The sequence below is a fragment of the Anolis carolinensis genome, chromosome 3, assembly GCF_035594765.1.
Source record: "Anolis carolinensis isolate JA03-04 chromosome 3, rAnoCar3.1.pri, whole genome shotgun sequence".
Lineage (NCBI taxonomy): Eukaryota > Metazoa > Chordata > Lepidosauria > Squamata > Dactyloidae > Anolis > Anolis carolinensis.
Window position 1 is genome coordinate 213072107 of NC_085843.1, and position 14086 is coordinate 213086192.

At 40.0% G+C, this 14086-nt stretch overlaps 1 protein-coding gene and 1 pseudogene across 11 annotated transcripts in view; both read right to left on the reverse strand.

Moving 5' to 3' along the window:
• pcdh15 (protocadherin related 15) overlaps window positions 1-14086 on the reverse strand; it is a 1032943-nt gene that overhangs the window by 477132 nt on the left and 541725 nt on the right. For all 11 annotated transcript variants that reach the window (XR_010005016.1, XM_062977492.1, XM_062977488.1 and 8 more), the window contains one exon: window positions 13483-13601. Coding sequence is in view for 10 of the 11 variants with exons in the window: in XM_062977492.1 (XP_062833562.1) it covers window positions 13483-13573 (91 nt within the window). In the remaining variant the exon portion in view is untranslated. The remainder of the gene's footprint in view (window positions 1-13482; window positions 13602-14086) is intronic.
• LOC134298129 (U2 spliceosomal RNA) lies at window positions 8537-8682 on the reverse strand (annotated as a pseudogene).

Consider the following 14086-nt stretch of genomic DNA (forward strand, 5'->3'; position numbering starts at 1 on the left):
TTACAGCAACGTGTGGTTGGGCACAGCTAGTGCTTTCTTAAAACAACAGGGTACTATATGTTATATGGTCAGGGTCCAAAGAACTATTTTAGATCTACCTTAAGTGAGGTCTGGGTATGCCTTGAGGAAGATCAGACTTCCTCACATCTCTTTGAACAGTTTTCTAACCCTTATTACAGAATTCCTTCCAAACAGTTTCGAAAGCAATGCTATGTGGAGCAGCAAGCAGCAGGAAGCAAACTGAGAAGTCCAAGTCTAATCTCATTTGTCTTTAAGGATTTCATTGCAATGTTATGATTTAACATCAGACTCTCACTGATATCCCACTGAAAACTCTTCTAGATTTGTACACTTGCATTTAAGTAATAAATTGTTTTTTGAAATAACATTACATTTTTTCTCCTAAACTGCAGATGACCCTATCATTCACAATAGCTATGGCAGTTTTTATCATCTAAAGGCTGATTTTATTTCACTAATTCAGAATTTAACGCACTTGGTTATAATACTGACCTGCAGAAAATATGACATTGTAAATGGTACACAGCAAGCAAAACAGCAGCAAACCTTGCTTTCCAGTGCATTCAGTACCAGCTCTAAATACCAACAATGAACCTACAGTAACATACGGCAATCAGATGTGCCATACATATAAACCACAGCCATCTGTTAGTTTGTATGGAGTTTGCTCTGACTTTATGGCTGTAAGAATTCTATAATTTTGTGTTTCTTCCCAGAATGTAATGCCTCAACTTATTCATAAAAATGCAGAGCACATAATAAGCTGAAGAGCAGACCTGGCCATGCATTAATTCCTCTCTTGCTATAAAGAGAGAAGTTATAAGGATAAGTCCTATGATGGTCCTGAGGACCAGTCAGACAGGAATCAACATGTCTCCAGTGGTGGGTTTTATTAAGCTAACAAGGTAGATATGCTTTTGATGGCAAAGAATGCAGTTCTGTGAAATCAAAAACCCTCCACTTCATTTTATCTGTAATGGAGATGAAACAAAAAAACACCAGCCTTAATCGGTACCCATAAGGATTGGTAGATAGTTTCTGGTTGCTTGACAGTTGCTATTAAAATTGACTTAACGATAATTACACCCCATACTATACAATAAACGCTATATTGACAATATTAATATTGAAATACGGTGGATATATTTCTCCATTTAAGATGGAAAATATGTGCAATGTTTAAACCATCACATAGGGGATAAAATCTCCAGAACAGAGTTTCAAAACTTCTATATTAAAACTTTTTTAAAATACTGATCACAAAACTGGATGTTATTTCTTTGGGTGGAACCTGCTAATGATGGGATTTTTTCAGGTTAATGGTCACAGTTGTAAACATAACAGTGCCACAAAAACATCTTCCAAATGCCAATGAGATAATTTAAACTGTGGTGCTATATTTTGCAACAGATGTTAATCTGCCCACAGGCTAATGAAAAAAGAAAGAGAAAGAGAAAGGAAACTATTCAGAGATCATATTGCCATAAATTATTAGTTACCATAAAGACAACAAATTAGATGAATACCTTTTACTAAAAATACAGCTTGTACTCTTCAAATATATACTTTTAAAATGACTCCCATCTCATTATTTTCACAATAAAATTTCAGAAGAAAAAAAGAACAAGGAGAATAATATTATTGCAATATGTTGAGGAATTATGGGGATACAGGTGATAAGTGGAGAGCTATAAGCCATAGATCTGCAATCATGATATCTACAAACTTATTAAGCATGGGTTTTGGGTTTCTAAACTGAGGTGAAATCAAATACTCTCGATGCTCTGTAATGTTATGCTGGTAGGATATACAAGGAATTTTCTTTTAAAAATTAAATAGGGATAATATTTTAAAATAATTCATCTATTTTCTTTTCTGACTTCTTTCAAATTGTAAGTAGATTTTTCTAGTAATGCCATCATCCCCGTATGGCATAGTTGTTTTCTAACACAGAAACGATTACTATTTTTCCAGTACTTATGTGATAAATATGATGTGTGGTTTGAATGAAATTGAATGAAAGGTGTATGACTGGAGTCTGACAAGACACCATCAATACCACTGTTGGTGGTGGTTACCACTGTTATTGAAAGTGTTGGCTTCCTGTTGAAGCTTTCTGAGCCAGAGTTCACGCAGAGGTGAGGAGCGGAAGCAGGAAGGCAGCTTGCTCCTTGGTTTAGGTAAGGTCTGTCTAATATTTCCTTAAAAACCTGAGAGTGTGCACTCTTTTCTTAGTTTTCTTAGATTGCCTACTCTTTTCTTAGATAGCCTTAAAAGCCTTAAAAACCTGTGTTTGTTGGACCCTTTACCTTTAAAAACCTGAGTCTGGGCTGATTCTTGAGTGTGGGCTAGCTGTAATTAAGGCTCTGCCATTGTTTGGAAGGTGAGGCAAGGCTATTGTTATTGAAAGTGTTGGCTTCCTGTTGAAGCTTTCTGAGCCTGACGGCGCTCGCGAATCCACCACTACAGTAAAACACATTCTTACAGTATATACAATAAACAAAACAACTTTAAAAATACACACACAGGAAGGTAGATAGCATTCTGCCCATAACACACACAATCCTCCTCGGTCACTTCACTCACCAAGAGATGGACCAACAGCAAATACTTGCCACCACATGCACCAGCTGTGGCATGTTCTGCTTTTTCACACAAAAACTAGTCAACTACATCTGCTCCAAATGCAAACAGATGACTCTGATGGAGCAGAGGATCCAACAGCTCGAGCACCGTATTAAGACCCTTAAGGACATTCAGGCACTCGAACTCTTCTTGGACACTGCACAACACGCTGCTGTAGATCTGCAGCCTGCATCACACCAACACCTCCATGACCATGATCAGGAACCTTATGGGGAGATCAACTCAAAGGTAGAAAACCCTCAGGCTTGGAAGGAGGTCACCCATAGAAGGAGACACAGGACCAGGCAGCCTCTGCAGAACTCCTCTGCTCAGCTGCATTTACACAACAGATTTGAAATTCTAACACCATTAACATACAATCAGGAAACACATCTTGTGGAGGACCACAGTTTCTTAGATACCACTCAGTGGGCCACCCTTGATCAATGCGCAGGGGATAGCCCTGACGGGGACAGTGCATCACCACATTCACACTTATGTAATCATGCAAATGCTCCATCCCCAATCGTAGACCAGGAGCAACAGGAACATCCTTGGGAGAGTAATGGGCTCTCGGGTGTATCTCAATGGATTGTCATTGATGAATGCACTGGGGATGTTGAGGAGGAGGACAACACTTTACACCTGCATGATTCACTTCAACAGGAACACTCTTCAGGGGACATACACACTGTCTTGCACAAAAGGGACCCTGTCAATCCTCAAAGGAAACAGGTCTTGGTAGTAGGTGACTCCCTCCTTAGAGGAACGGAAGCCATCATTTCCAGACCGGATGGGATGGCTCGAGAAACATGCTGCCTCCCGGGGGCAAAAATACACCATATCACTCAGAGGCTCAGCAGGCTCCTAAAGCCCCATCACCCTCCCCACCTTATGTTGATTCATGTAGGTACCAATGACACCGCAAGGCATACTTTTCAAAAGATCAAAAATGATTTTCGAGCTCTGGGAACAAAGCTAAAACTGTATAATGTACATGTGATCTTTTCATCCCTCCTCCCCGTTGTAGGACACGGCTCTACAAGGGCCGGAAAAATAGTCCAGGTCAATAACTGGCTCAGAAAATGGTGCCAAGAGGAGCATTTTGGCTTCCTTGACCATGGTCTACTCTTCCAGGAGGATGGCCTATTGGCAAGTGATGGGGTGCATCTCACACAAGCAGAAAAACATCTTTTTGCACACAGACTCACAAACCTCATCAGGCGCACTTTAAACTAGACCCACTGGGGGAGGGGAACAACAGCCTGGCAAACACCATATTACCCACGACCACAGGGAACCACCAAAAGGCTAAATGGAGGGCTGCACAAATACAGCAAGGACCAAGTACGGAGAGCACAATAATCCCAAATAAACAGCTCAAGGGGAGGTCACAGGGGCTTACATGTCTTTACACCAACGCTCAGAGCATGGGAAACAAGCAAGACGAACTCCAACTCTTAGCACAGCACCACACATACGATGTCATAGGCATCACTGAAACCTGGTGGGATGACTCCCATCACTGGAATGTAGCCATTGAGGGCTATAACTTCTTTCACAGAAATAGAACAAAAGGGAGAGGAGGGGGAGTAGCTTTATATGTCAAAAACAGTTACGTTGCAGAAGAAATGCAAGACTGTAATCCGGGAAACCAGCTTGAAAGCATCTGGATAAGAATCAATGGAACTGGGACTCAAACAGATCTTGTCATGGGTGTCTACTACAGACCTCCGAGCCAGGATGAAGGACTTGATGAAGCCTTCTGTCAACAGCTGACCAAACAGGCACAAAGAAGAGATATAGTAGTCATGGGCGATTTCAATTATTCCGATATCTGCTGGAAAACAAACTCAGCCAAGAGTACAAAGTCCAACAAATTCCTCACTTGCCTTGCAGACAATTTTATGGTCCAGAAGGTAGAAGAGGCAACAAGAGGATCAGCAACTCTTGATCTAATCTTAACAAATGTGGAAGACCTGATCAATACAGTTGAAGTGGTTGGATCCTTAGGGGCAAGTGACCATGTGCTCCTGGAGTTTGCAATACAAAGGAATGCTGAAACTAAGACAAGTCAAACACGCATTCTCGACTTTAAGAGAGCTGACTTCCAAAAAATGAAGGAATTACTGAGCGGCATTCCATGGACGCCAATATTAAAAAACAAGGGAGTTAAGGATGGATGGGAGTTTTTCAAAAGTGAAATACTCAAGGCGCAAATGCAAACAGTGCCAACAAAGAAGAAAAATAAGACAAGTGCAAAGAAGCCAGAATGGATGTCCAAATAACTTCTAACTGAGCTAAAGCTCAAAAGTGACATGCACAAGAAGTGGAAAAGGGGAGAAATCACCAAAGAAGAATTCAAACGTATAGCCAACACCTGTAGGGAAAAGGTTCGCAAGGCTAAAGCACAAAACGAGCTCAGGCTTGCCAGGGACATAAAAAACAACAAAAAAGGCTTTTTTGCTTATGTTGGTAGAAAAAGGAAGAAAAAGGAGGCGATAGGGCCTCTGCAAGGAGAAGATGGGGTGATGGCGACAGGGGATAGGGAAAAGGCAGAACTGCTCAATGCCTTCTTTGCCTCGGTCTTCTCACAAAAAGAAAGCCATCTTCAACCTCAGCAACATGGAATGGACGAAGGATTGGGGGAAATCCAACCCCAAATAGGGAAACAAGCTGTCCAGGAACACCTGGCCTCTCTAAACGAATTCAAGTCCCCAGGGCCAGATCAGCTACATCCAAGAGTATTGAAGGAATTAGCGGAAGTTATTTCAGAACCATTAGCAATTATCTTCGAGAGTTCTTGGAGAACGGGAGAAGTCCCAGCAGATTGGAGGAGGGCGAATGTGGTCCCTATCTTCAAGAAGGGAAAAAAGAACGACCCAAACAATTACCGTCCGGTCAGCCTCACATCGATACCAGGCAAGATTCTGGAAAAGATCATCAAGGAAGTGGTCTGCGAACACCTAGAAACAAATGCGGTCATTGCTAATAGTCAACATGGATTTACCAAAAACAAGTCATGCCAGACTAATCTGATCTCTTTTTTCGATAGAGTTACGAGTTGGGTCGATACAGGGAATGCTGTGGATGTAGCGTACCTGGATTTCAGTAAGGCCTTCGACAAAGTCCCCCACGACCTTCTGGCAAATAAACTAGTAAAATGTGGGCTAGACAAAACTACGGTTAGGTGGATCTGCAATTGGCTAAGCGAACGAACCCAAAGGGTGCTCACCAATGCGTCATCTTCATCATGGAAAGAAGTGACAAGTGGAGTGCCGCAGGGCTCCGTCCTGGGCCCGGTTCTGTTCAACATCTTTATTAACGACTTAGACGAAGGGTTAGAAGGCACGATCATCAAGTTTGCAGATGACACCAAACTGGGAGGGATAGCTAACACTCCAGAAGACAGGAGAAGAATTCAAAACGATCTTGACAGACTAGAGAGATGGGCCGAAACTAACAAAATGAAGTTCAACAGGGACAAATGCAAGATACTTCACTTTGGCAGAAAAAATGGAAATCAAAGATACAGAATGGGGGACGCCTGGCTTGACAGCAGTGTGTGCGAAAAAGACCTTGGAGTCCTTGTGGACAACAAGTTAAACATGAGCCAACAATGTGATGCGGCTGCTAAAAAAGCCAACGGGATTCTGGCCTGCATCAATAGGGGAATAACGTCTAGATCCAGGGAAGTCATGCTCCCCCTCTATTCTGCCTTGGTCAGACCACACCTGGAATACTGTGTCCAATTCTGGGCACCATAGTTGAAGGGAGATGTTGACAAGCTGGAAAGCGTCCAGAGGAGGGTGACTAAAATGATTAAGGGTCTAGAGAACAAGCCCTATAAGGAGCGGCTTAAAGAGCTGGGCATGTTTAGCCTGCAGAAGAGAAGGCTGAGAGGAGACATGATAGCCATGTACAAATACATGAAGGGAAGTCATAGGGAGGAGGGAGCAAGCTTGTTTTCTGCTGCCCTGCAGACTAGGACACGGAACAATGGCTTCAAACTACAGGAAAGGAGATTCCACCTGAACATCAGGAAGAACTTCCTCACTGTAAGAGCTGTTCGACAGTGGAACTCTCTCCCCCGGGCTGTGGTGGAGGCTCCTTCCTTGGAGGCTTTTAAGCAGAGGCTGGATGGCCATCTGTCGGGGGTGCTTTGAATGCAATTTCCTGCTTCTTGGCAGGGGGTTGGACTGGATGGCCCATGAGGTCTCTTCCAACTCTACTATTCTATGATTCTATGATTCTATGATTCTATCAGCTAAACTGCTGAACTGCTGACATGACCAGAGACAATGATTAACTCTTGGTTGAAAACAACATGTTTACATAGTCAAAGAGAATAACTATTTAAGTTAAGGAAGTTAAATAATGCTCCTTACTTAAGAAGGAAAACCAACATCTGTTAAGGAAAGAAAACATCTGTTTAAAGTCAGCAAGTTTTAGCTGGAAAAGCAACCTATTTGTCATTTACAACTTTTTGGAACAACAACAGCAGAAAATTGTTATATAAGAAACCTTTTTTCTATCCAAAAGTGTCAGAACCCTGCTACTAGAGCCTGGATATGGCGCTGAGTTTCAGGGTCACTGACATTGTGAACTGATAAGACACCTGCATCCTGGGATCCTGAGAAGAAATGGCTGCTGGACTTGGCGGGGAAACTTCGCGGGGTTTTGTTGGGTGGGAAATGTATCTTCAAATGAGGGGGAAGGGTATATAAAGGGATGCTGGCCAAGGCCTCCCATTCTTGGCTTTTTCATGTCGATGTGCCCTGCAGTAAAGTTTCTGGTGACAACACAGCGAGTCTCGTGTATTCATTCAGGAGCAGCTGTAGTGAGCAGACACAGAAGTGTGGCAGACAGCAGTCCGATAACCTGCTGCCTCTTTCTCCAAGGGACGGAGAAAGGTGGTGTATTCGGCAAAATGGCAGATCTGTAAGACATGCAATCTGGCCCATGTTCGGGTCTCTTCTCCAGGAGACAGAAAAAGGGATGGTAATGTATGCATGTGGAGCCAATGTTTATATGTGTGTGAATGCTGGATAAAATGTAATATCCCCTTTGTTTTTGTAACTAATGTAGCTAGAGGCTATATGTCTACATTATATTTCTCTTTAAAGTACCTGATATACTCTGTCTCACTGAAAACAGAATAATAGAAACTTTTCCATGTTTAAAAAGTATTCATGACACTTAGTAAACTATACATTCCTTGTAGCAGGCAATATGGATATGACACTAACAGAATAAACTAATGTTGTCAAGCAAAAGTACAAAGTGAATATTAATGTGCCACACTGGACACTGATCAATCATCCCAAAAAAGAGACCAATCTCCTCCATGGCAGTTAAATATGCATGGAGTTGATTCACGTTAACGTTAGCCAAAGTGTTAAAAAAAGTTATGGTTGCTCAGAGAAACCACCACTTTGGGCCTATGTAAGCACTTGACTATTTCTGAGACACAGGCCACAACTATTTCCTGTATATAGCCATCCCATAATCCCCAGCTTTAGACAGCCTGGGGCAGATAATGGCACTCTCCCTCCACCAGTTCTTTTCATTGCAGCAGCCAGTGGACAAGACATGGCTAGTGCTGGTTGTTCATTGCCTGGAGTGATGCTAGTCGGAGAGATGAGGTGATCAGAGAAGAGAGGGGGAAAGAAGGTGGCAATTCTTCCTCTCTCTTCTATCCCCTCCCACGTTGCTCTGGAACATCAGCCATTGTCAATCAAGGCGATGACCACTGGCCATGTCACACCCTATGGCCAATGCAGCAATGAGAATGGGAGGGGAACTGTAAGGGGGACTGTCTGACAGTGTTGAATCAGGTTTGGAACTACTGGATAGTCAAGACTCCTTTCAACTTCTGCAGTGGCTAAGGGGGGGGGGGGTGATGGTGGTCAAAACCATCCTGGGGCTGATCTGGCACTTACTACTCTGAATCAGTCCTGAGATAAAAGGTCAATGTAGAACTACTGTTTAATTAAGTTACTACACTTGATCTTAGCCAAAAGGCTGAGAAGCGAGTTGCTGAGAGGAACAATATTTGTTCTCAAATTTGTAATATTTAGGACAATATAACCAGAAATGAAGAAAGGATCCCATAGCTTTTCCAAAATATCCACTTGGATGCTGACACATGCAACCAATGAAAAATCTTTATTTTTTTAAAAAAAAATTTAAATGTTTTTGCAATCTTTTGAAAATTGAGAGACATTCATAGCTAATTCCATTAGGAATCAATTTTTAGGATAACTATACACATCATAGTATGTCAACCAGTATTTCAACTATCTGTCACCCAGATAGATATTTTGTCAATTTTGTCACATATTTGGCTAGTCCATTTGTTGGACCTCTTCTACTTTACCTTATATTCCAGGATCTGATACGAGACCAGCTGCTTTAAACTGGATTATATGAGTCTCCACTGCCAGATAATCTGGGAAAAGGATATACTCTAAGATCAGACCCTGGGATATGGGATAGTGTGGAAGGGGTCATAGGTCCCTTCTATACCGCAATATACAATCCAGATTACCTGCTTTGAACTGGATTATATGGCAGTGTAGACTCTAATAATAATAATAATAATAATAATAATAATAATAATAATAATAATAATAATAATTGGTCCAAATGATTCATTGGAACTTATGCCTCAAGTACCACCTCCCAGCAGCAAAGAACTGGTGGGATCACAAACCTGCAAAAGTATTGGAAAATGAGCACACAAAGATACTGTGGGACTTCTGAATTCAGACTGACAAAGTTCTGGAACACAACACACCAGACATCACAGTTGTGGAAAAGAAAAAGGGTTGGATCATTGATGTCGCCATCCCAGGTGACAGTCGCATTGACGAAAAACAACAGGAAAAACTCAGTCGCTATCAGAACCTCAAGATTGAACTTCAAAGACTCTGGCAGAAACCAGTGCAGGTGGTCCCAGTGGTGATGGGCACACTGGGTGCCGTGCCAAAAGATTTGCCGGCATTTGGAAACAATAGACATTGACAAAATTATGATCTGCCAACTGCAAAAGGCCACCCTACTGGGATCTGCGCGCATCATCCGAAAATACATCACACAGTCCTAGACACTTGGGAAGTGTTCGACTTATGATTTTGTGATACGAAATCCAGCATATCTATCTTGTTTGCTGTGTCATACAATAATAATAATAATAATAATAATAATAATAATAATAATAATAATAATAATAATAATAATAATAATAATAATTTATATGCTGCCCTGTTTCCCCAAAGGGACTCAGGATATAATCTAAAACAGATAATATGGACTATCTGCTTTGCTAATATGGATTATATGGCAGTGTAGAAGGGGCCTTAAAAATCTATCTTTCAATCTGAGATGGAATTGTATACCACTGCACCATAAATTGTTGTTGATGGAAAACATTCCCATCATTTGATTTTGCTAAGCCTGTGGGTCAATATTAGTCCAGGCTTTTAATACACAGATTTACACAGCCCTTTAACCAGTCAAAAACATAAATCATTCCCTATTTGGATATTTTATTTGGTAATCAATATATTTCAGGCTAGATATTAAGTTTCAGTGTCCCACCTGTAATGGAAATATCTTTACCAGTGTGATTCCCTTGTGAGTGAGTCAGACCAGCTTTTCCTAACTATCTATTCAACTTAGCCAAAACATGTCATTTTGATGGTCTGTGTATTTGCATCCCCTACATAGTATTTTCCCCCAGTGGCACAGTGGGTTAAAGCCTTGTGACTTGAAGGTTGGGTTGCTGACCTGAAGGCTGCCAGGTTCGAATCCAACCCGGGGAGTGTGCGAATGAGCTCCCTCTATCAGCTCTAGCTCCATGCAGGGACATGAGAGAAGCCTCCCACAAGGATGATAAAAACATCAAAACATCTGGGCGTCTCCTGGGCAATGTCCTTGCAGATGGCCAATTCTCTCATACCAGAAGCAACTTGCAGTTTCTCAAGTCGCTCCTAACATGAAAAAAAAATCTTCCTCATTTTCTGTCCTTTCTTTTTCTTCTTCTTTATACCATTGGATGGTTTCTAATGAAGTCATAGCAGGTATTTACTGATATGAGTGGTTCTCTAACTCCATTGGTTTAGATGTTCTGGTGGCACTGTTAGGCCAAGGAGATCATTTTTAAGGTTGACTTTGATCTCAGATCACATTAAGTAAAGGTATCAGAGATTTGAGTTTCGAGGAATTTGTGAAATTAAAAAACTAATCATGATCTATTGAAAAACCTATATTGGTTAAAAAAAACCCCAATGCCTTCTAAGCTTTTCAGTTGATTTGATGAAAACACCTGACTCTTAAAAGGAAAGATTTCAATAAAAAACTGTTCAATAAAAATGTATTGGAAGAAACACTATTCTTTAGATAGACAACAGAACTGAATACTTGATTTTCCTTTTCAAGTCACAATTGTGCAATTATACAAATGGACACAAACTAACAACAACCAATTCACAACAAAATCCCAGCACCAGCTAAAATGTTTACAATATTTAAAAGAAATGCTTTGGGGGCGGAAAGATTAGCCGTTTACAAGAAACATTGCCCAGGGGACACCCAACTGGATTTATTCAGTCATCAAGGAGGCTCTAAATGATGAACAACAGCTAAATGAACAAACTAGAATAGAAACTGGGCAAATAAAGCATAAAAGTCAGAAAGACAGGTCAGGGGGGGAGAGGGTTTTTTGTTTAGTTCAGTTTCAGACGTCAGTTCAGCATGGTTGAAATAGAAGTTATAGATCAGAAATCAATTCAATAAATCTGATAATGTGCCCTTGAAGTATATTGGGTACACAGATGCTTCAACTTGAACCTACAACCAATACAATCTTCTTCCTAGAGTAGGAACGGGAATGGTGTGGTCTGCAGATTGCATGTAGCCCATCAGGTTGTTGGTGTGTCCCTCAGATTCTGAGGCCACCTCTATCTATCATCTATCCATCTATCTATCTATCATCTATCTATCTATCTACTATTTTATCTCAACCAACCCACAAAGAAGAATTGTGCCTCCGAGCGGCACAGTTTTCCTATAAAAATCACATCATTTTACTCAAAGTAGCTGTTTCTAAAAACAATGGCCACTTTTGACCATTAAATTCTAGCTTCCATTGGTTTCAGAAAACGCCTCAGAAACAGTCAGAAGTATCTGGAAAGAGTGGGAATGTGGTCATTGTAATTGCACTGGAGATTTAACTATAAATAGCACCAAACTTACAGTTCTTATACTGTGTACAGTCTGGGAAGTGTAATTTCCTGCTGGAGTTTGTATGAGAGAAGGTTTGAAAACAGGATTAAAGGATGAGAGGTTCTGAATGCACCACATTTAATTGGCTTTAAATATATGTGCATGTACTCCAAGCTTTACAAATAGTAGAATACAATTTCTTGTATTGCTCACCTGGCCATCATAGTTTGATAAATTTGAATTCTGGGAGCTAGCAAATGAGAACAAATTGCTGGTATTAACCAGCATTCACTTTCTAAATTACACCTATTTGAAAGAAACATTTCATTTTTAATTTGCTGTCATTTCTATTTGTTCCTGTATAGCTAGGTTAAAAGCATAATTATCTACAATTGGTCTTTCACAATGCAGGCGAAACAAAGCCCGGGAAAATTCATAACATTTGGACCTCCTTACAAATTAAAAAAATAAATAAAACCAAAACCAAATTCTGAGCATGAAATTTAATAAGTTATTTAAACTAAATAATATTGAGATATGTGTGCAACATAAGATTCAGAAAATGGAGTGGTCTTAATAATTTGATACCTATCCATATTTATCCGTATGTTTTATGCAGTTTTTATTTGGAAAGACTATGTCAGTAATTGTACAATGTTTACATTGTAACAACCCATTTGTTTATCTAGAAACTGATAGTCATCATACTTTTAAAAACAACAGCTTTCTTTTAAGTAAATATTATGTATACATTTGAACATGAGGTGCGAATCAGATTGTGATCACATATCAAACCAAGATAAAAAGTACTTTTAATCACTCCTATCAACAAATAATTTTTTGAATTTTCTAAAATGGCAATAGTATGAAAAACATTGTATCCAAATTTTCCCCAATGGATTAGTTAGGTAAATAACAGTTAATGCAGAAACTCAAATGATGCAATCGTATTTATAATTTTGATATCATATTTAAGAAAATACAGTGATTTGTGAAATTGTTGCAAGTTAAAGCTATAAATGTTTTGGTATTCTTAGGTTTGTTAACAACTCTATAGTAATCCTGTGGTTTGCAACTATAGGCCTCATCAGACGGTGCAATTTTAGCATCCTAAGATTCTTCCACCCTGTTTTGGGGACAGAACCCCACACCAGCTATCACAAAATATCATGTGATTTCAAGTGGGGGTCCCAGCCCCAACCAGGGTGGAAGTGTCCTTGGATGCTTCTTTCTCAACATGGGAGCCTGTCTGTGTTATTCTAACTCAATTGGAGCTGACATAGGTCCTCATCAGGAGGGCGATACTTCCTGCATGTGATGGGGAAAGCGTCAGCATGAGAAAATGGTACACGGGGTTTCAGATTAACCCCACTACTCTTTCTGTTCGGCAGTGAAGCAGTATGCTTTGCCTGGCCTTTGCAATGAGGTCATATGACTCTGGCAAAGTTGACTGTCCTTTTATGCATCACTTAAGCCTAGGCATACATACATTAAGATCCTCTTAACATTTGGCAAAAATGTTCTCTGAATCTTATGCTGTTCTAAACACTTTTCAAAGACTCTTTTAAAACTTCCTATAAAATTAAGAACCAAAAAAGAGAGACTTACCATCATCATTCTGGGCCAAACAATCTATGAAGATAACAGAAGCTGCAATCCCTATGGCTAACCATTTTGAGAAGCAAAGCTGCTGTAACATTTTATGTTACACTTCAATCAAGGCAGATCTAGAAAGGAAGGAAAGAAGGGGGAGGGGAAGATAACTTTAAAAATAAAATAACATAGTTGTATTCAACTGAAAATAAATTATCCTATATATTAACATATAAGTGTGTTTTGCCAAAATATCAATTCAAAAAACCTGGCTCAACTTATCTATGGATCAATATAAATAGTAATGTACTTTAAAATTCTTAATAAAAAATGAACCATCTGTGAGTAGAATGGCTAAAAGTGGAAGCCTAGTCCATTCTTAGATAAACTTACCATCTTATCATATGGGGGATTTTACCAATTCTTCCAAATCTCATTGCATTTTATGTGCTTATCTCCACATTCTACAATTATAACATATTGATTCTAGAGGGCTGACTTCTCAACCAAAAATCACAATCTGCAATGTGGTCAGTAATTGTATACTAAACTGGGTTGTGAAGATTGATGAGATAAACTGTGATTCAATCACAGAAAATTTTAAATGAGACAGACATCA